General features: G+C 52.7%; 1 protein-coding gene across 4 annotated transcripts in view; it reads right to left on the reverse strand.

The window, feature by feature from the left end:
- Positions 1–648: 648 nt before the first annotated feature.
- The window catches only part of DNAI2 (dynein axonemal intermediate chain 2), a 30,372-nt gene continuing 7,885 nt past the window's right edge, over positions 649–23,135 (reverse strand). For 2 of the 4 annotated variants that reach the window (XM_061392931.1, XM_061392930.1), the window contains exons 4-13: positions 22,013–22,134; positions 17,069–17,211; positions 15,992–16,105; positions 11,045–11,184; positions 9,673–9,795; positions 6,703–6,926; positions 5,064–5,199; positions 4,335–4,484; positions 3,294–3,521; positions 649–1,460 (exon numbers count right to left, since the gene is read on the reverse strand). In XM_061392931.1, coding sequence (XP_061248915.1) covers positions 1,332–1,460; positions 3,294–3,521; positions 4,335–4,484; positions 5,064–5,199; positions 6,703–6,926; positions 9,673–9,795; positions 11,045–11,184; positions 15,992–16,105; positions 17,069–17,211; positions 22,013–22,134 — 1,509 coding nt within the window. In that variant the 3' untranslated portion in view covers positions 649–1,331. The remainder of the gene's footprint in view (positions 1,461–3,293; positions 3,522–4,334; positions 4,485–5,063; positions 5,200–6,702; positions 6,927–9,672; positions 9,796–11,044; positions 11,185–15,991; positions 16,106–17,068; positions 17,212–22,012; positions 22,135–23,135) is intronic. The other 2 variants (XM_061392932.1, XM_061392933.1) reach the window with 2 other exon arrangements.

Raw genomic sequence — 23,135 nt, forward strand, 5'->3', positions numbered from 1 at the left:
TGGGAGACCGAGGAATGGGGTGAGTAAGGGCGTAAGCTCTGGGGTCCCCTCTGTGCCAATGCTCCCATAAGATTCGGGCAGCCCCCTCCCTCGGGGTCTTGCTCGGCAGGCACGTAGTGACTCAGGGATTGAAGGTGGTAACATCGCCCCTTCTGGGGCTATTGCACAGATCAAATGCTCAATCCATACGCCCCTTGATGACTGTTTTACCATGGCAACTGGATTTTTTTTTTCCCCTCTTTGGGCACAAGGGGTGGCTGAATCCTGGGTTCTTCCCCAGTGAGATCCTTAACACAGGCGGTTTTTAAAAGGGCACTTCCGGTCACCTTCAGGACCAGCGGCCACCCGCAGACTGAACGGTGGTCCGGGACGTTTCCTGGCGCATGCTGGCTTCTGAATGGCTCTCTGGTCCTACCGTCTCTGGTCGCTGAACGCTCTGCGTTGCCGTGGTTTCAGGGCAGCCCACGGCCCCTGCTGCAGCCCCAGAGGACCCTGCATAGCACCCAGCCTGTGGTCACCCGCCCTGCAGGCTCATGGTGAGCTGCCTGGGCTCCCGTCCCCGCACCGACCCTCATGAGCCCGGTCACCTGGCACATGCCCACCTGTCTCCCAGAACCTGTTCCCCCCTCGGCTAAGGAGGAACAGTCAGAGCAGAAACCTTCAGCAACTTTATCAAAAGAACGACAGAGATAACTTGAAAAGCTCTGGGTACAGGAGGCATAATAAGCATGAACCCTTAGTACTGTCATTATTATTAATAATTGAACTTTACGAGCACAAAGATAGCAGAAAGTTCACTGTATTCACCTGGCTGGTTTCATTCGTCGTCTCTCACCCTTTTGGAGGTAAACATCTCCCAGGGAAGTTGTTGGGAAAGACATCTTAGAAGTGCTCAGGCTTTGTGTTCCCCAGCCGTATGTGGGTGGGGAGGTTCAGTAAGGGAGAATGAGACACCCCCCCACCTTCCCCACCCACAGGCCTTCCCAAGCCCTGACGGAGGCCGTGGCCAGCCCCGGGGGAGGCTCCACATGCTTGTGAAGGGAGATGCTCGTTGGGGCAGCCCTCGAGAAGCTGAATCCACGGGGATGGTGGGGTTAGGGGAGTGGGCTGAACTTGGCTGGGGACCAGCTTGGGGATGAACCTGTGCCCCTTCCCTCCCTCTGAGGTGTCTCAGGGAGTCGGTGGGGACCAGGGATCTGTAGGGCGAAGGGGCCGGGTTGGAGTCCCTTTGCCCCTCCCAACCCCTTTAAGGAAGGCGGTCAGCTCCCACTTGTAACACCAGGGCAGTGCCCAGAGATGGGATACAGGCGTGTGTGAGAGCTGGGCTCCAGTCAGGGTTGACCTCCCAGTGCTGGACTCTCTTCACCGCCTCCTTCCTCCCCTTCACCGTCGCCTCTTTCTTCCTCCGCTTCTTCCTCTCCCTGCACCTCCTCATCCGTCTCCTGGCTTGGCTGTTTCGGCTACGGAAAGACAGCAGAGACTCGTTGGCGGGGGGCAGGCCTTCCTCGCATCGGGACGTTAACCTCTGAGCCCGGGAATGCCTGGCACCCAGGAGGCCATGTAGCCAGCACCACGGCCTCAGGGGCTGAGAGGGCACTCGGCTCCAGCGGGCATGGATGGCAGGCACCTGCTGCTTGCTGCCTGGGTGGCCATGAGCTACCTCCCCCGAGATTCCTTGGCCCCCTGCCCTAAAGCCTGGTATGATTCCTTCAGGGCAGTGGCTGGGATTAGAAATAATTCAGGTGAGGACCCAGCAGACGATTCTCTGTTCTGACTCCAGCACGTCTGGCCAAGTGCAGAGACACAGAGATGTGCAGGAAGCCTGCGGCAAGCAGCAGAGGGAGGGGGCCAGGCTCAGGGAAGTGTAAGCCCTTCTGAGAGTCAGTGTCTCCATCCAGAGTGCTCCAGCCACTGTGGGGAGCACATTCAGAGTACAGCAGGCACGGAATCAGTGGCCGCATTGCACTTTGTCTGCAGACCTTCTGGAGGGGCCCAGCGTGGACGGCTGGGGGGAGGCCCGGGCTATGGGGTCAGAAAGCCTAGACTCCAGCCTCGCCTTGATCCCCCCCACCCCTGCCCCGGATCACCGGATGGTGTGAGAATAAGGCCGCCCAGATCTGACTATTTCCAGATGCAAAATGCACCCACAGAAGTCACTACCTGTCTCGAGACGAAGCGACAGGGAGACAGATGCGGGGAGCAGTCATGAGATGGACCCAGCAGCTCCTCCGCATGCTCACCCACCTTCAGACCTGGCCACTCCCTTACTGCCTGAGGACTGGCCACCCAGCCCCTCTTGCTGCTGGGGGCTGGCTTCATGGGCCGGTGATGGCCTCACCCCTGCTTCCGCGCTCTGTTGTCACAGTCTCGAACTTCTCAATACTTTTTTTTTTTTTTTGGCTGAGTGGCATGTGGGATCTTAGTTCCCTGACCAGCGATAGAACCTGCAGCCCCTGCAGTGGAAGCGTGGAGTCTTAACCACTGGATCCGCCAGGCAAGTCCCTTGAGCTGCTCTGTGCGTTTTCCTTCCTCCCCTAACAAGGCAGCCAATCTTGCCGACAAGGGCAGATGCTGCTCCACGCTCACTTGTTCTTCTCCCTGGCATGCTGGGCTTTTACTCTTTCGCATCTTAGCATCTTATCCCTGGGCCCCTGAAGGTAATGGTCTAGGCAGACCACACCTTTTCCTTCCTCTGCCCCCTGGTACCCAGAAGGGCCTGGAAGGTGACCAGACACCACCTTCCTCACTCAGCCTCCTTCTGTTCCAGATGGAAATGAAGGAATTAAGACGTGAAGTGACCAGCCCAGGCGACACAGCTAGAAAGTGCTTTGGCACAGGGCCATGGCTGGATGCCGCTGTCTGGTCGACTGTAAGTTGGGCCGACTCTTTTGCGTGGATGGCCGAGCTCAGGACCAGTCTCACCCCCTCATGCTAGGTGGGGTCACCACGGACCTCACAGCCCCCTCTGCACCCTCCAGACCTCCAGGCCCCCTCTCCTTTCATGGCTCATGTAGCCCTGCCTCATCCAGTTGGTCACTTGCATGGAGTTCAAGGTGCCCTCTGGGGTGTGGGCAGAGGATTCCGAGAAGCTCAGGGAGCCAGAAGCCTGTTTGGAGACTTAGAATTCCCCAGGAGGAAGGAAGTCACTCTCCCCATTTGCCAGATGGACAAAGGAAGGTCCGCCTGGTGGGGCCACTTTCTCGGAGCTGCCCAGGAGGTCAGCAGGCAGGCAGCCGGGGCCCCATGGCTCCCTCCTGCCCAGCCCACCCCGAGCCCCCGCTCGAGGCCCCTACAGGTTTGGGCTGCTTCTTCATGGCTTCCGCCTCCTTCCTCTTCAGCTCCGTGAAGATGATGTCGAAGAACTCCTCCTCGGCCTTGGTGACCAGCTCCTCCAGGTTCAAGTTGGGCGGCTCGTCCCTCAGCTCGTCGTCCCGGCCCTCGGCCTTGCCCTTCTCCTTCAGGCGCATCTCGCGGTGCCTCGCCTCCAGGATCTTCTCCCGCCGCGTCTCGCGCTCGAACATCTGGGGCACAGGGACAGGGAGGCCGTGGGAGCGGCGGGTGGGCGGCCCCGGCTCCCAGCGCAGGGGGGCCAGCGGGCTCCCATCACTCTGCTCAAGGCAGCCCCACAGAGCCCTGCTCCAGGCTGATGGCAAGAAAGCGGGGGCTAAATACTGGGGCTGGGAGGAGGCGAGCAGGGATGCCAAGTCACGCAGGTCCAAGGAGTACCAAGCGCCTGACGCCGGTGTGAAGCATGCTCTCTGGGGGTGTGCAAGGCGGTGTCCCTGGAGCCCCGGAGGACCAGCTCAGTGGTGGGACCGCACACCCAGGCGGAGCCAGGAGGGCCTCCCAGGATCTCAACACCAGGGCATTTCAACCCCTCTGGGTACCCCATGGCTCTGGGGAGGCGTCTTCAGGACTCCCGGCCAGGGTGACGGATCTCAGCGCCCCAGCATCCCCTTCCCCTGAGTAGTCCCTTCTAGCTGCTTCACCATTGGTATCAGCTAAGCCTTCCTCAGACAGGCTCGGCTGCCCCAAATGTATACTGTTTACAACTAGACAAAAAGACCGAGTCACACTGCTTGAATCTGCAGCTGAAGAAACCTGAAGCCTGGAGAAGTCAAAAGACTTGCTCAGGGCTGCTGGACTTCCTGAGTGGTGAAGCCTGGGCGGGTTCAGACACGGCCAATACCCATTTCTCAGGCCCGTTCCCTGACCCACCCCCGAATGTCCACCCACTTCCCAGGAGGCGGTGGAAGCGCTGACCGGCCCGCTCGGCCGGGGGCCAGGCCAGGACCGGAGCCAGTGTGCCCGCCTCGCCGGGGGCCCACACCTACCGAGGAAGCCGTGTTCTTCTCATTTCTCTGGAGGGTGCACAGCCCGTTGGAGACCTCCAGCAGCGTGGTCGTCCCCAGCTGGGAGCCGCAGGCAATGAAGCACCCATTGTCTTGCACTCGGAGGCAGAAGAGGGCTTCGTCACAGACCTGCTGAAGGGCCAGGCAGACCCGGGGGAGCCACGTCACCCTCTGCTCATCTGGTCATCTGGTTCTTGGGGAGGCTTAAGCCGGCAGCCCCATTCAAACACCCCTGGGGACTTCCCCGACCGATGGGGACCCCAGCCTCAGCCCACAGGAGGGTGTCCACACCCTCAAGTCGGTTGCAACACCCTTCACTCCAGCCTCATCTCCCACCATACCCCGCCCACCACACCCACCCCCTCAGTCCAGCCTCACTTCTTTCCTTTTTTTTTATGGCCACACAGATAGGCACGTGGACCCTAGTTTCCCGACCAGGGATCGAACCTGTGCCCCCTGCATTGGAGGGCAGAGTCTTAACCACTGGACTGCCAGGGAAGGCCTTCCAGAGCCCTTTTCATTCTGCAGTTTCCCCAGCCCTGCTCTTTCCCAGGGCCCGAGCCTGCAGGTCTCTGCCCCACCTCTGCTGATAAGATAAGGCTGGCTCAGCTGGGAGGCTGGCTCAGCCCAGGCTTGGCCGGAACAGGCCTGGCGGGAGGAAACGCCAGGCTTCTGAGGGCGTGGATGCACCGGGAGGGGGGTGCACGTGACCTTCAGGCTGAGGGCAGGGTCGCACTGCTTGAACACAAAGTCCCAGATGTCCAAGGTCCCGTCCATCTTGGTGGTGAAGAAAACCGCCGGCCTCACGGGGCTCCAGGAGGCATCAGTGAGATAAGCCATATGGTACCTGTAGGGAGCCAGGACCTCCGGTCAGGGACCATGGAGGGAGTGGGATGCAGGGAGAGCCTGCTGAGCTGAGACCCTGCTCATCCAGCCCCTCCCCGGCTCCTGGGTCTCAGCCCGGAAGTTCTTCCCGGTGTCTGACTTCTGGCCATGCCAGCCTCACCAGCCATGGTTCATAGTTTGCACTGCAAAGGGCTCTGGTGTTTCTCTATACCTAACTCAAGGGCACAGGCCTGGGCCCGGTCCCCCGGCCATGAGACTCACTTGAAAAGGAGTTGGAGGAAGGAAAATCTGCCCAGAAATGTTCACGCGATTCAGATGAAGAGAGGGCTATACTGCGTACTTGATTTAACCTCGATTTTCAAAGATTTCTACAGCAAAAAATGAAACTGGACCCTTATGTTACATACAAAAATGAACTCACAACGAACTAAAGACTTAAACATATGATCTGAAGCCATAAAGCTTCTAGAAGAAAACATAGAGTAAAAGGTCCTTGACAGTGGCCTTGGCAATGAATGTTTGGATTTAGCACCAAAAGCGTAAGCAGCAAAAGCAAAAACAAGTACGTGGGATTGTATCTACTTAAAAAGCTCCTGCAGAGCCAAGGAAACAGTCAAGAGAACGAAAAGGCAACCTAAGGAATGGGGGGAAATATGTGCAAACCAGATACGTAATAAAGGTTTAACACCCCAAATAGAGGAGGAACTCATACAACTCAATGGCACAACAAAATTAAACAACCCAATTAAAAAAGCGGGCAAAGGACATGGACAGATGTTTCTTTAAAGACGACAAACAAACGGCTAACAGGTACGTGAAAAGATGCTCGACATCACTAATCACCGGAGGCAGATAACCAAAACCACAGTGAGATATCACCTCACACCTGTGAGGACGGCTAAATTATTAGAAAAGCCAAAGATGAGTGTGGGTGAGGATGTGGAGAAACGAGAACCCTTGCGCACTGTTGCTGGGGATGCAAATTGGTGCGACCACCGTGGAAAACAGTATGGAAGGTCCTCAATCCTGTTTCTGGGTCTTTTTTTTTTTTTTTTTTTGGCTGCGAAGCATGTGGGATCTTAGTTCCCTGACCAGGGGTCAAACTCACATCCCCTACACTGAAAGCACAGAGTCTTAACCTCTGGACTGCCAGGGAAGCCCCCCCGTTTCTGGGTCTTTATCCAAAGGAATTGAAGGCAGGGTCTTTAAGAGACACCTGCCCCGCTTCCGTGCTCACTGCTGCATTATTCACAATCGTCAAGATATGGAAACAGCCTCAACGTCCATCAACAGACGAGTGGGCAGTTTGAAGCTTATTCCCTTTCTGAAGTCGCTGAATCAAGCTATTTCCAAGCATTAGCTCGGATGTTTGGAGAGAAACGTTTTCTCCGTTTTTATGGGTGGAGACACAGAGGCTCAGAGCCCCCGTGGGCTGGGCTGAGCCCCCCTGTCCCGTCCAGCCCCGGGCCCCGGCACCCCTCTCCTGCCCCAATCTTCCCCTCACTTGGTCCACATGATGGACGACTCCCGGCTGTCCTCTGACCAGATGCGGGCGGTCCAGTCGCCGACGGTCAGGAAGTTCTTTGGGTAGAATGGGTTTCTCTGCAGGGCGTAGATGGGGCCATGGTGGCCTGAGAAGGTGCACACGATCTTCTCGGCCGGCGTCTTGCCCTTGCGGTTGCAGGAGATGACGACGCCTTGCTCGGTGCCCACCATGAACTTGGTCGGCTGTGGAGGGGGTGACACGTGAGTGGAAGGCTCCAAGAAACGTCAGCTCAGGGTTAAGCTGGCAGGGAGAGTGGCTTTCCGGGGCCAGAGCGGTGGGACCAGCGGGGTGGGGACCCAAAGGTGCTGAAAGTGCCTTTGGTTTAAGCCTCTGCTTGAGCTGTGCCCCGCCCCTTTTGGGGGGCCGCCCCCACTGTTGATCAGCTTGAGCAGATCCCACCCTTCTTTAGCACCTGCTCAAGGGCCCCACGAGTGATGAAGCCCCCAGTCATCTGCTCCCTAGAGCTGCATCACCAGCCCCTCACGCAGCATCATGTGTGCACCAAGCATTTTGCCAAAAAAAGATCCTGAATGTCTGTTTACACACGAAGTTAATGACTGAATGAACACTGTGACCCATGAGTCCAGAAGAGCCCCTTCCAGCCTCCGGCTTCTACTCACTGCAAACCCGGCTTCATTGTACATCCATGTCTAATGATTGTTCCTGGACTTTTTTGGTTGTTTGCTCTTTGCTTTGTTTTTTAAAATGTATTTGGCTGTGCTGGGTCTTCGTTGGGGCATGCAGGATCTAGTTCCCTGACCATGGATTGAGCCTGGGCTCTGCGTTGGGAGTTCAGAGTCTTAGTCACTGCACCACCAGGAAAGTCCCTCCATAGCATCTTTACTCACAACAGCTAAGAGGTAAAAGCCACCCAAGTGTCCGTATGAATGGAAAAACAAACTGTGGTCTGTTCACGCGTGCGTGTGTTAGTTGCGTCCAACTTTGTGACCCCATGGACTGTACTCGCCAGACTCCTCTGTCCGGGGGATTCTCCAGGCAAGAACACTAGAGCGGGTTGTCATCTCCTCCTCCAGGGGATCTTCCCAACCCAGGGATCAAACCCACGTCTACTGTGTCCCCTGCATTGGTGGAGGATTCTTTATCTGCTGAGCCATCGGGGAAGTTCCATAAATGGGGTCGGGGGGAGCGTTAAAGGAAAGTGAAGAGAGAAAGCTTGAGAGGCCCAGAAAAGTAAGGAAGAACGCCAGCTCCGGGGCCCCTCGGTGGGGGTGAGAGTGGAGAGCTCCGCCCTGCAGCCAGAGCCCTGGGTTTGAGCCCCAGCTGCTCCCTGCTCTGGAGCACGTGACTCACCTCCCCACTAAGACTCATTTTGTGTATCTGCAAAGTTGGGATAATGCTAATCCCATTAGCTTACAAGACGGTCATGGGTGATTACACAAGCTCATCGCATCAGGGTTACAAGGGGCCAGGGGGCCAGCACATGGTGCCCACTCAGCGACAAGGCGGGGGCAAGTGGGGACCAGCGATGGTGTGGTCACTACGTCTAGCACTCGGCCTAGAAGTCTCTGATTCCAGGACAGAACCTTTTCTGAGTCCTCCCCACAGAGCCCGGGGCTTGGGGGGTGGGGGATGTCCAGGAAAGTTGTCATCCACCTCCCCCACCACATTCATCCCCCAGCTTGGGGTGGGGGAGGTGCTCCCAGGGCAAGGGTGAGGCCAGAGCCTGTCTACCTCCTAAGGGCCTGGGAATGACGTCGGCCTGGAGGCAAACCAGTGGCGATCCCAGGAGGGGGTCAGGCCAGGAGCCATCTGGGAAGGTCATTTTACTGCTTTGGAGGGAATCTTCATTTGAGCTTCCAGAAGCCTCCCTCCTTGGACACATCCACAGGACTGCTTTGCTGTTTCTTCTCATTATGTTTTATTTTTGGCTGTGCTGAGTCTTCGCTGTCACTCGGGTCTTTCTCTGGTTGTGGCGATCGCGGCCCACTCTTCGTTGCGGTGTGTGGGCTTCTCACTGCAGCGGCGTCTCTCGTGGTGGTGCACGGGCTCCAGGGCACGCGGGCTTCGGCAGTAGCAGCGGGTGGGCTCAGCGGTAGCAGCTCCCAGGCTCTGGAGCGCAGACCCAATAATCGTGGCACCCGGGCTTAGCTGCTCTGCGGCATGTGGGACCGTCCCAGATCAGGGATCGAACCTGAGTCTCCTGCATTGGCAGGTGGACTCTTTACCACTGAGCCGCCTGGGAAGCCACTGTTTCTTATTTATTTTCCTTCTATTGTTTTAGATTATTTATTTGGCTGTGTTGGGTCTTAGGTGCAGCACTCGGGCTCAGGAGTTGCAGTGTGTGGGCTTAGTTGCCTTGTGGCATATTGGATCTTAGTCTTGGACCAGGGATTAAACCCGCGTCTCCTGCATTGGAAGGTGGATTCTTTGCCACTGGATCACCAGGGAAGCCCTCTGCTTTGCAGTTTTTTTGCTGCTCCTCCTCAGTTACTAAATGCCATCATCAGTTTGCCCAGGAGCCTCCTCTGATCTCATTTTCCTCTCCAACATCTCGTCTTTCCCCCCAGCGGGTGAGCTGCCAGCCCAGGGCCCCACATGAGGACATGAGTCAGGGACAGAGACAGAGCCTGGGGTCTGGATGCTAATCCTGGACAGGGCTCTTCTTACAGCATGGAGCGTCTCTGGAATCCCGTGCAGTCAGAAAGCTCACCTTCTGATCAGCAGGGACACTGGCCAAATGGGAACTTGGTGAATTAAAGGGGCTTTCTGCCTCTACTCTGCTGCCCCCTGCTGGAAAGTGGTTGCAAAGACCACACAGGTCTAGGAGGCCCACAGAGGACCGTCGAGAGCACAAGGTAAGAAGCAGCCTGGGGCGCACGAGCGTCTGACACAGCAGCCACAGGCCTGCCCTCGGCTCTGGCTGCCCCGGCCATGGAAGGTGGGAAAGGGAGAGCAGGGGACACCCACCAGAGTGGACTCGAACTCCAGGGAGATGGCCCCCAAGGCATTCTCCAGATGCTCCTTTTTGGTGATGTCCATGATGACAACCTCGGTGGGCTCGCTCAACTTCCGGATGTCCCACCACATGACCTGATGGGAGGAGGAGCCAACTTTGAGGCCTGGAGTCCCACAATTCTTACCCCCTCCACCTTCCCGGGGCCAGACAGTGGGTGTCAGACACCCAGCAACCGAGGGAACAGGCGTGTTTTGAGAATTGCTCTTCTGGTCCGTAGTCCTGTCTGATCATCAGTCCTGGGCAAGCTCCCTAAAATCCAGAAGCAGGCGGCCTCACCACAGACCTACTGAGTGAAAACTGCCAGGTGTGGGCCCTGGAGTCTGTATCCTTAAAGACCCCTCATGATATGGCAATATATAGCAACATTCAAAACGCACATATGCTTTGACCCATAAATTCCACTGCCAGGAACGTATGTGTATGCAGAGTGTATGCGTATGCTTCATGGGTATGCGGTAATCTATATGCAAATACACTCTGTGCAGAAAGACAAGTATCGTATATTAACGCATATATGTGGAATCTAGGGAGAAAATGGTACAGATGAGCCTATTTGAAGGGCAGGAACAGAGATGCAGGCGTAGAGAAGGAACGTGTGGGCATTGGCAGGAAAGGGGAGGATGGGATGAACTGGGATAAATGCACTGCCGCGTGTAAACTAGATAGCTGGTGGGAACCTGCCAAATAGCACAGGACGCACAGCTTGGTGCTGTGATGACTTCGGCGGGTGAGCTGGAGGGAGGCTCAAGAGGGAGGGGATATATGTATCCATGTGGCAGAGCCACTCTGTTGTACAGCAGAAGCTAACACAGCATTGTAAAGCAATTATACTCCAACAAAAAAATTCAACCCCTCCAACACACTCTTGGCTATATTTTTGGTAACTACAAACTATTAAAATCCACTTAAATAAATTACAGCATATCCATAATTTATTAAGTGCTTAACAGGCAGGGGGCAGCACTTTATGAAATATAAAATCATCTTTGAGACATGCCGAATGAAAAACATCAAGTGCAAATCAATGGGCAAGGTGCGCAGGAAGAGTGCAGAGATGCACACGTCTGCTTTGTATGCGGACACCGAGCCTGGAGGCAGACGGAGAGGCTGATGTAAGCGGGCGCCACAGGAAGGGGGACTGGGAGGCTGAAGGCAGTGGGGAGGATGGGCTTCACCGCCTGCCCTCCTGTACGTTTAGGCTTGTGTTCCACACTCATCTTTACCTATCGCTCAGTTTTACAATAAAATGCAAAAGGAGGCACCCCGATGGGGGACCGTGAGACCACTGCTGCTCCCCACTCCCTGCCCCTCCAGCGCTCGTACCTGCCCGTCCGTAGATGCCGAGAAACACTCTGTGCCCGTCTTCGACTGCAGCCAGATGGTGCCGTACACAGGGTCTCGGTGGCTGAACTCGATGGTGGACAGCTCTGCCACCAGGCTGCCCTTCCGCGTGTCCCAGCAGGCTGGTGGGGAAGGAGACGAGGGGGTAGTGGGTGCTGGGGGATACAGGCTTCCTGTCTTAGCGCAGGGAGCACGGGATCGGGGGATGCTGCTTGTCTTGGTTTGACAGGTACGGGGCTTTTTTAAGAATCAGGGCTAAGTTCAAACCAGCCTGAGTTTCCTACCAGCCCCTGAAGCTCGCTTCATTCATTCCATCAGGGCCCCTAACATGTAGTGAGCATCACGCTGGGCCCTGGGGAAGCCACTGGGACTCAGACAGGCACAGTCCTTAGGAGACAGGAAGGGAAATCTGCCAAGTTACAGCCTGTGCTGTGATTGCTCCAGGGGGAGACACAGGGAGGCAGTCAGGGAAGGCTTCCTGGAGGAAGTGAGGAGGAACTAAGATCGAGGAGGAGCTTCAGGATGGAGGGAGGCAGGGAAAGAGAGAGGAGCACCTCCATCCTGGGGAAAGTAAAAACACTTAGGCAAATCTCTCCTGTTGGATTCATTCATCCCCTTTTTGCCTCTGTACCTCTGCTGCTGCTGACCGGAAAAGAAACTCACAGAGGGAGATTATCCTTTCTCTGGATTCATTATTAGGACTTCATCTCTTCTGCTTTACCAAGAAAGACTCAACGCTTATCTATATACATTTTTCTGTCCTGATGGATTCTGTCTTCATTTTCCCACGAGTGTGTAGTGAGGATCCACCCTGTTACTCAGAGCTGTTTCTAGGAAAGCTGGTTTTGTAATACAACAACAGAATCATGATCCATAAATCTCGATTTATGGAATCCAAGTCTAAGGCATTTGGCCCTGCACCAGTCTGGCCCAGAAATAGGTTTTCTTAGCTCAGCTTGCTCTGCTCCGGCAAAGCAGCGCTTGAGGGCAGGTCCCACTGTGTCTTTCTCATAGACAGCAGAGCCCAAGAGCCTGGGCTGGTCTGGGCTGGCAAAGAAAACCACTGAAGGGGGTTAGGAGTGATGAGCGAGGCAGGGCTCCTGAATAAACCATGGCCAAGTGACTCTGTTTCTGTCTTTCAGAGCGCCAGCACCCAGATAAAGCTGCAGGGAGATTGATGGGCTTCCCTGGTGGCACTAGAGGTAAAGAATCCGCCTGCCAGTGCAGGACATATAAGAGATACGGGTTCGATTCCTGAGTAGGGAAGATTCCCTGGAGGAGGGCATGGCAACCCACTCAAGTATTCTTGCCTGGAGAATCCCATGGACAGAGAAGCCTGGCGGGCTACAGTCTATGGAGTCACAAAGTGTCGGACACGACTGAGCGACTGACATTTTCACTTGATGGGAATCCACTTCTATTTCATCACAGAGGGGCTCCCTGGAGGTGGGGGCAGCAGGTCTAAGAGGGAGGTCAGAGGTCTCAGGAGGCCAGGAGGCATCCTGACTGTGTAGAGTTTCTGGGAAGTTTCCCAGCCCTTCTAGCTCCTACTCCTGGACAGAAGGGGACCCCTCATCATGCCTGGTTAAGTCCGGCCTGGGGCGCAAACAGGAGGATTAAGAGTTTGGCTATTCCAAGGCCAGGGGTGGCCAGAAGGCAGGAAACTTCAGGGCCATGGAGACGGGTTTCTTCTGAGTTCACATGGGATCTAAACATCAGTTTTCTGGGTGTCCCACCAGCAAAAATAGCAGAGCAAGGACCTCTGAGAATTCTCTCTTCCATAAAAGCCATGAGAATGTTGGCAAAATCGATGATCAGAATCAACTTTTTCAGAACTCCGGAAATTAGCCAAAGGCTGGCCGCAAATCAGAGTGTTTATTCAAGAAAAATAGCTGAGTCTTGATAAGAACAGTAAGTTTTGTTGCATTTTGGCTTGCCCCAGTTAAGATGCTATAATCTCCGGTTCTATGATGGCCTTGAAAAATAACTCTCTGCCTTCCTGTTAAAAACCCAATATCTTGGCAGCCACAGGATGGAGCAGAATGGAGCTGGAGCTCTTTCAAAGTCTCCTACTCAAAGAGTTGTTGCTGTTTGACCTGTCTAGGGGTTCCCTGGAAGACCCCTCCCCGTTTGCAAAGTTGTCTGTATTCAGCTTGACTCAGAGCTTGCCCAGGGAAACGGGTCTTTTTAACAAGTCTGTCTTGAAAATAGTTAACATTGCAGGCAACTGATTAACTCTGCAGCGTCCGGAAGTGGTGGATAACAGGTGGGGCAAACAGTAGGCTAACCGAAAAACTTCAAAGGCAAAGCCGGAGAGTGAGCGGTCCGTAGGGGTTTTGAAAAGCTCTGATGTGCTCCCGGGAAACTAGAAGCTCCCGGGGCTGTGCGCACACCTTTTCTGCTGTTCAGTCACGTCTGATTCTGTGACCCCGTGAACTGCAGCACCCAGGCTTCGCTATTTCCCTCACTATTCACTCCCTTCACTATTTCCCAGAGGTTGCTTAAACTCATGTCTGTTGAGTCTGGCACTGGCATCACCATGCCATTCAACCATCTCACCCTCTGTCGCCCCCTTCTCCTCCTGCCCTCAATCTTTCCCAGCATCACTGTCTTTTCCAGTGAGTCAGATGCTCACATCAGGTGGCCCAAGTACTGGAAGAACTGGGAGGCCCTCAGCTCTCACCTCTGGCTGACCTGCAGGCTCGGTGGGGCGGCTAAGGCAAAACTGACAACTGCCCGGCTATGTGCTGAAAGTGTGCTCGAACGCGCACAGAGGCTTCCAGGAAAGTCTGCAAAAGTTTTTGGCTGTAGATGGCAACAGGCAGGAAACATTCGTCTCAAGTGCACGTGGAATATTCTCCAGGACAGATCCCATAAAACAAGTCTCAACAGATTTTTAAAGACTGAAATCACAAAAGGTATCTTTTCTTACCATAATAGAATAAAACTAGGAACACCAGTAACTGAAGGAAAAGTGGAAAGTTTACAAATATATAGAAAGCAAACAACATATTTCTAAATAACCCGTGGGTCAAAGGAGAAATCAAAGGGAAATTAGAAAATACAAAATGCACAAATATGGAAACACAACATACGAAAACTTAGTGTAGCTAAAACAGTGCTTAGAGGGAAATTATAACTTTAAACATCTGTATGTTTAAAAATCTCAAATCGATAATCTAACCTTCTACTTTAAGAAATTTAGAAAAAGAAGAACAAGTTAAACCCAAAGTAAGCAGAAGGAAGGAAATAATAACGATTAGGGTGGAAATAAATGAAATGGAGAATAAAAACCAACTTAGAAACATCAATAAAACAAAACATAAAGTTGGTTCTTTGAAAAGAAAACAAACTTTACCAACCCCTATCTAGACTGACCAAGTGAAAAAGAACACTCAAATTACTAAGATCAGGAAAGAAACAGGAAACGTTACTGCCAACCACACAGAAATGAAATGACTATAAGAGAATGAACGATTACATCCCAACAAATTAGATTACCTGGACGAAACACAAAAATTCTAGAAAAACACAAGCTATCAAAACTGATCCAAGAAGAAACAGAAAACACGAGAAGACCTGTAACACATAAAGAGGTTGAATTTTCTCTTTTAAAACCACCAATAAGGAAAATCCTCGGACCAGACGGCTTCACTGGTGAACTCTACCAAATATTTAAGGAAGAATGAATATCAACTCTTCACAAACACTTTCAAAAAAAAAAAGAAGAAGAAGAGGAAGAACCACTTCTCCAGTCACTCTGTACGGCTGGTATTACTCACACTCATCACCATATATAAGGGCTTCCCAGGTGGCGCTGGTGGTAAAGAACCCACCTGACAATGCAGGAGACACAAGAGACGCAGGATCTAACCCTGGGTTGGGAAGATCCCCTGGAGAAGGAAATGGTAACCCGCTACAGTATTCTTGCCTGGAGAATCCCATGGACAGAGGAGCCTAAACAGCTGCAGTCCATGAGGTCGGAGGGACAGGACCGAGTGACTTAGCACACGTCACCCACCGTGTCAGGTAGGCTCTCCTGACCGCCTCTCCCGAGATGGAGCTCCCCAGTGATCTCACCAGCCTTTGCCTCTAGTTGCCTTAGCCTGGCTCAGGGAATGCTGTGTGCTTAGTCGCTCAGTCGTGTCTGACTCTTTGCAACCCCATGGACCGTAGCCCGCCAGGCTCCTCTGTCCGTGGGCTTCTTCAGGCAAGAACACTGGAGTGGGTGGCCATGCCCTCCTCCAGGGGATCTTCCCCACCCAGGGATCGAACCCACATCTCTCCCATTGCAGGTGGATTCTTTACCTTCCGAGCCACCAGGGAAGCCCTGGTCCAGGGTAGGTGCAGTAAATGTTCCTTGACTTTACTCGACCTGTAAATTTTCTTAACCTTTAATTTTGAATGAACTTCAGACTCACTTGAACTTTTACAAATGAAGACACTGATGCTGCTGCTGCTAAGTCGCTTCAGTCTGCGCGGCCCCATAGACAGCAGCCCACCAGGCTCCCCGTCCCTGGGATTCTCCAGGCAAGAACACTGGAGTGGGTTGCCATTTCCTACTCCAGTGCATGAAAGTGAAAAGTGAAAGTGTAGTTGCTCAGTTGTTTCCAACTCTTAGCGACCCCATGGACTGCAGCCCACCAGGCTCCTCCATCCATGGGATTTTCCAGGCAAGAGTACTGGAGTGGGGTGCCATCGCCTTCTCCGGAAGACACTGATGAGGCAGCAGCAAAACTTGTCTCACCTTGACGCCTGAAAGCTTCAGGAAGTACCCTCCCACCCCGACTTTGTCCTCCACAGCAAGCCTGGTCTGGCAGGTGGACCCTGGCTGGACCACAGCGGAGCCTGGCTGCCTCAGAGCCCGGGGGAGATTGGGCTGGAACCTGGTTAAGCACCCGGGTGGTGGTGGGGGAAGTCCTTCCTTACCGATCTGCCCGTTGTAGCAGCCTGCCAGGAGCACGTGGGAATCTTTGGGGTTATATTCCAAGGTGACAAGAGGAGAAGACGGCTTTAGGGTGATTTCTGGCCTGTTGGGGTTTTCTATAAGACAGAACAAAAAATATACATACTACCAGACCTGGAAAGAAAAGGACAGAGTCAAACAATTCAACCCCTTGTCCAGGTCGGGGGCGGTGAGGCAAAGCTAGGAAGCCCCTCTCCAGGCTGCAACCTCTGGTCCTCAGTGACCAGCCTCTAGCCCTAGAGGCTCTTCTACAGATGTTATTTTTTGGGAATCAAGTGTGTATGTGTGTGTGTGACTGTCATTCTAATCCATCTCCCAGGTCGGTATAAAATGAGGTTTTGACCCTAAGGCTTTTACAAAACGCTGACTCGCCCATGATTTCTGTGAACCAGTTGCCCTGTCTGTACAGCAGAGAGAATGATGGAGGGACAATAATGTCAGCCCACGGGGGGCAGTAAGAGTTCGCTGAGCGGCTCAAAAGTGGAAAGTGCTCAGCTCCGTGCTCGGCACGCACACCGCTACTAAGAGCTAACGTTCATTTTCACAATGACAGCGACGAGCGACGTCTGAGAGCGTGGAGCCCCCGTCACCTGCCCCTGCCAGGCTCTGCCGGTGCAGTGAGCAGAGTGGTCCCTGCTCCCGGGTGGACACACTGCCCTACTGGCCAGGAATTAGGGACAAGTGCCCGGACAGGCAGGACAGGGGGGTCCCCTTCCCTCCCCTCGGGTCCCTTCTCAGACTGCTGGGGACTCTCTGATGTGCTCTTCAGGGGCCCAGAATTGGGACTCCAGGTCTGGTCTTGAATGCCCTGATTCAGGATCCGGAAATGAAGGGAGTTCCTGCTTCTGCTGTGGCTTCTCTTGACTGCATCTGAACCCAGGCAGGGACAGGACAAGATCTTGGCTTCTTCCAGGCTCCTGGGATCCCGGCGCGGGACCAGCCCCCCGACAGGCCCGCTTCTTCCACCTCCCCCCGAGCGTTCGCTGGCCTCTGCCCGGCTCCCTCTCCTTCCCGGGTCCCCAGACCCCTCTGCGCCTCACCCAGGTCCCAGATGTACGATTCGTTGCTCATGCCCTCGGGCGCCCGTTGAAAGTTCAAGCAAGAATACGCCACTGCCAACTTTCTGTTGCCATCGGGATGCCAGGAGACGTGTGTGGCTGGCCGCTTAATTTCCTGGGGGTCCCTTTAGAGGAGGGTGAGAGGGCAGAAGACCAGAGTGTCTGGCTCCCCAGACTTCCTATTCATATTTGCTCATTTTTTTTCTTAAAAGAATTCAAACGTCTTTAAATATTCACTAGGAGAAATTTACTTTAAAAACAAAGCCTCCAGGACTCCCTTAATTGGAAAACTGATCTCACAACCACAAAGAAAAACTAATAAAAAAAAGAGAGAATGGAAACAAAATTTTAAATTTCGGTCTGATGTCTTCATTTGCTGAAAGTTCTGAGCCTGAGGCTTGAGCTCTCATTAATATTAAACTATGAAGGAAGATGAAGAATCTGGCTCTTTGGTATTTGCCCAATTGAATCAAAAACTTCTGTTCACACAAAAGGCTGCATGCAGAGGTTTATAGCAGTAGTATTTGCAACTGCCAAAATCTGGAACCAACTAAGATGCCCTTCAGTAGGTAAGTGGATAAATTGTGGTACATTCAACATTGTTATTACTCAGCATTAAAAAGAAATGAGCTATCAAGCCATGAAAAGACATGGTGGAAACTTAACGCACACTGCTGAGAGAAAGAAACCCATCTGAAAAGGCTATATGCTGTGTGGTTCCAACCATACGACATTCTGGAAAAGGCACAACCATGGAGTCATACAAAGCTCAGTTGTTGCCAAGGGTTTAGGGGCAGGGAGGGAGAAATAGGTAAAATACAGGGGATTTTAAAAATATATTTTTGTTATTTGGCTGCACTGGGTCTAAGTTGTGATACAAGGGATCTAGTTCCCTGACCGGGGATTGAACCTGGGCCCCATGCGTTGGGAGTTTGGAGTCCTAGCCACTGGGACCACAGAGGATTTCTTTTTTTTAATTGAAATATGTTGATTTACAGTGTTAGTTTCATATGTGCAGCAAAGGAAATACATATATACATTTTTTTTTCAGATTCATTTTCATTTAGGTTATTACAAGATATTCAGGGGCTTCCCAGGTGGCTCAGTGATAAAGGATCCAACTGCTAATGCAGGAGACGAAGGAGACACGGGTTCAGTCCTGGGTCAGGAAAATTCCCTGGAGTAGGAAATGGCAACCCACTCCAGTATTCTTGCCTGGGAAATCCCATTGGCAGAGGAGCCTGGTGGGCTACAGTCATGGGGTTGCAAAGAGTTGGACATGACTGAGCGCACAAGATAGTGAATATAATTCCCTGTGCTGTATAGCAGGTCCTTGTTATTTATTTATTTACATATAGTTGTGTGTATCTGTTAATCCCAGACTTCTGATTTATCCTCTCCCTTTTCCCTTTTGGTAACCATCTTTTTTCCTATGTCAACACAGGGGGCTTTCAGGGCAACGAAACTATTCCGTGTATTGGCATCTATGACACCAAGAGGGAACCCTAATGTGAACTACAGACTCGGGGTGTGCTGGAGGCTGAGCACATCCCCTCAAACCTCCTGTGTTGAAGCCTAATCTCCAGTGTGCTGGTATCCGGAAGTGGGGCCTTTGGGAGGTGATTAGGCTGTGAGGGTGGAGCCCCTCTGAATGGGATCAGTGCCCTTACAAAAGAGGGTCGAGGGAGACCCTCACCCTTTCTGTCTTGTGAGTTCTCAGCAAGAAGGCAGCTGTCTCTGAATTATTAATAAAAATCGGGCAGTGAGAATTTTGAAACATCCAGAGGTCAGGACTTGGTGCTCTCTCTGCTGCAGGCTTGGATTCAATCCCTGATCAGGGAACTAAGATCCCACAAGTTTCGAGAAGCAGTTAAAAAAAAAAAAAAGAAAGAAAGTCCTCACGAGACACAGACTCTGACCCTGCTGGCACCCTCCGCTCAGACTTGCATCCCCCAGAGTGATGAGGGATGAGTTTCAGTTGTTCGTAGGCCACCCAAGTGATGGTATTTTGAGACGGCAGCCTGAGTGGACTAAGGACAGGGCGTAACGATGTCAGTGTTGCGCTCTGATGTGACAAACGTCCCACCTACGGGGTGGGGGAGGCAGGAGACGCTGCTGGGGGGAGAGGCCCTGTGGGTGGGAGGAGGTTGAGTGTGTGGGAATTCTCTGTACTCCCTGACCCGTTTTTCTGGGGACTAAAACTGCTTGAGAGACTGCTTTGGGAAAGATCCAAGATGTTCTCCTTGCTTGTTGCAAATAATAACTCTTTCTTTCTTCGGGGAAAAGAAACAACTGCTAAAAAAAAATTAGCTCAATTTGGTGGCTCAGACGGTAAAGCGTCTGCCTACAATGAGGGAGACCTGGGTTCAATCCCTGGGTTGGGAAGATCTCCTGGAGAAGGGAATGGCAACCCACTCCAGTGCTCTTGCCTAGAAAATTCCATGGACAGAGGAGCCTGGTGGGCTACAGTCCACGGGGTCGCAAAGAGTCAGACACGACTGAGTGACTTCACTTTCACTTTCAAAAAATGAAAGGGGAGAGACGATGTGTAAGAGCGAAAAAGGATTAAAGACTTAATGGCCCCACATGTGAACTCAGAGGGGGAAGGTGGGGGGAACTGAGAGAAGAGCATTGACACATACACACCGCGACTAGCATGCATAAAGGAGCTGGCAAGTGGGAGCCTGCTGCACAGCACGGGGAGCTCGGTGATGGCCTAGAGGGGTGGGACTGGCGGGGGCAGAGAGCTCCAAGAAGGAGGGGATCTGTGCATACCTATGGCTGACTCACTGCATTGTGCAGCAGAAACTAAAGAAAAAGACGTAATGATCCCAAGCTGACACTTTGTCATGGGAGTCATTGGAAGAAATGAACAAAAGAGGGAAATGAAATAAGTTTCTGGTCGTGTGACTCATCCACTTCACTCCTCCGTGGGGGCTCGGCTAGACCAGCAGCAGCACAGGTTGAGTCCCATCCTTGGCTGGGTCACCCACCCACTGAGAGCCCTGAGCACGTCTCCTCCCTGGGGCCAGGTTCCTCGTCTGTCAAACGTGGAGGTTGGATGTGATGATTTCTAATGCATCAGCCCTCTCGGGTATCCATACGTAAGGTCAGATTCCAGCAGGGCTGGGGCAGCAGAGAAGACGGCCTCTGCCCTGCCCTGGTCCCTCTCTTGCATGCCCACTGCTAGAAGTCTGCAGTGCCCACCATGACTCAGACCTGGATCAGAAGAGTCCTTGCTGGTCGTGCTCGGACTGGGTCAGACACTTTCCAGGTGGCAAAATGAGTCCCCTAGAGTTGGCATTTGATGCTGGTTAGTGGCTTCCAAAGTCACAGGTTTTCTCTGCATATTCGAGAACACACGCCTGCACGTATATACGTACATATACATATATGCATATAGACATGCACATAGACATAGGTATATTTGATTTTCTTTTTTGGCGCATAATTGCTTTTCAGCATTGTGTTAGTTTCTGCTGTATGATGAATTGATCGGCTACATGTATACAGACATCCCCTCCCTTTTGGACTTCCCTCCCACCCCTTCAGGCCATCACAGAGCACCGAGCCGAGCTTCCTGTGCTTTATGCATGATCATGGACACACGTCAATCCCAGTCTCCCGCTTCACCGCCCTCCCCTCCCCGCACCGTGTTCACAAGTCCGCTCTGACATCTGCATCGCTACTTTCCTGCCCTGCAAAGAGGTTCATCTCTACCGTTTTTCTAGATTCCACATACGTGTGTTAATATACGATATTTGTTTCTCTCTTTCTGATTTACTTCACTCTGTATGACAGACTCTAGGACCACCCGCGTCTCTACAGAATGACCCTATTTCGCTCTTTTTAGTGGTTGAGTAATATCCAAGACTCTTGAGAGTCCCTTGGACTGCAAGGAGATCCAACCAGTCCATTCTGAAGGAGATCAGCCCTGGGATTTCTTTGGAAGGAATGATGCTGAAGCTGAAACTCCAATACTTTGGCCACCTCATGTGAAGAGTTGACTCATTGGAAAAGACTCTGATGCTGGGAGGGATTGGGGGCAGGAGGAGAAGGGGACGACAGAGGATGAGATGGCTGGATGGCATCACTGACTCGATGGACGTGAGTCTGAGTGAACTCTGGGAGTTGGTGATGGACAGGGAGGCCTGGCGTGCTGCGATTCATGGGGTGGCAGAGTCGGACACGACTGAGCGACTGAACTGAACTGAACTGATATATGTACCACATCTTCTTTATCCATTCATCTGTCATTGGACATTTAGTTTGCTTTACCTAGGTGTATTTTAAACAAAAAGTAATGCTTTCTACACACGGTTCTGCATCTTGATTTGGTTTGGTTTCACACAGCAATCTCAGAAACTCTCGCCTAAGGAGCTGCCTCATTCGTTCAGTCAGCGTGTGGACAAAGCAGAATTGCCGGAAACCAGACCCTACTGATGGGTTTAGTGTGCTCCCAATCTCTGGCTAGTGCACACTCTGCTGCAGTGAATATCCAGTGATCTCACACACGGCTCTGCGCTAAGCTTCTGTCACACTGCTGTCCTTGGAGGTTATTCCAGGCAGACTCCCAAGTGCTTGGGACAAGGGGCTTTTTTGCTCACAGTGCATTCAGATCACAGATGTCTGGTGCTTTGGCCCTTCCCCACACAGTATGAATCGACCACACGTGTACTCAGCTTTGCAAATTTGCTTTAGTCTTTCTTGAGATGGACTCTCTCCTCCCTTTCCACCCACCAGGCCTGCCTCCAAGGTAGGGACCACTTATCTACTGGGCATTTGATCGCTCTGTCCCTTATTTAGCTCAGAGCACAGAGGGCATTATCCCCACGGCATGGAGTGATGGGTAAGGGGTCCCCTTGGAAGCACCCATCCACAGGGGTGACAGAGGTTGGCCAGGCACCTGCCTGGCTACAGAGGTACCTGAAAACATTGATGGTTTTAGCTGAGGGGGCCTCGTCCGTCACCTCCACCGCATCCTCGTCGTCAAAATACTCCTGGTAGATGTCGATGGCGTTATTCTGCTTGATACAGTGCTCCATGATCTGCGGGGGACACAGTGGGAATCCTTAGTGGTAAAGGGAGGTCCTTTCAGCCTGACCAGGGCTGAGATGGAGTCTGGGAGGGATGAGAGACATCCCGCAGTCTTTTCCCTTCCTTCCAGGCCACGAATGTTCAATGGGGGCAACATCTACCCCACAAAAGGGTAGAAATTGGTTCAAATTGTTTTCAAATTGCTTCTTGGAGGTAAAATAATATCACCTTTTTTTTTTTTTTTGTACAAAGCACAGACATACATTTTTTGGTTGTTGCTCAGTTGCTAAGTCGTGTCTGACTCTTTGCAACCCCGTGGACTGCAGCATGCCAGGCCTCCCAGACACACATATAGTACACCTTTGGTATTACATTTTCACTGGGGTGGGGGAATGTCTAAAAAGGCTTATTGAGAGACAGCAATGAAAAAAAGGTGAAGAAACACAGTTCCAGCCAAACAGAATTAGTAGCCACTCTGTATATGGCATCCATCTCCTGTTTCCTCCATCCAGAAGGCCCTCCCCCATTATTCCAAATGTCCAACAGGGAAAAACCCAAGCTCAAGGGCCGCCTCCTCCAGGAAGGCTCCCCTGATACCTTCAGCAGGAAACCAACTCTCCCTCCTCATGGGGCAAATAGCAAAGCATTTCTTCTCTTACAGCCTTCCTTTCAGTGTGAGATTGTGTGGTATGTGAGTGCTCAGTGGTGCCCCACTCTTTGAGACCCCACGGACTGTGGCCCACCAGGCTCCCCTGCCCATGGGATTTTTTCAGGCAAGAATACTGGACGGTGTTGCCATTTCCTACTTCAGGGGAATCTTCCCAACTCAGGGATTGAACCTGTATCTCTTGTGTCTCCTGCACTGGAGGTGGATTCTTTACCTGCTGACCTGCCTGGGGCTGCTGTTGCTACTAAGTCCCTTCAGTCGTGTCTGACTCTGTGCGACCCCATAGACGGCAGCCCACCAGGCTCCGCTGTCCTTGGGGTTCTCCAGGCAAGAACACTGGAGTGG

The sequence above is a fragment of the Bos javanicus genome, chromosome 19, assembly GCF_032452875.1.
Source record: "Bos javanicus breed banteng chromosome 19, ARS-OSU_banteng_1.0, whole genome shotgun sequence".
Taxonomy (NCBI): domain Eukaryota; kingdom Metazoa; phylum Chordata; class Mammalia; order Artiodactyla; family Bovidae; genus Bos; species Bos javanicus.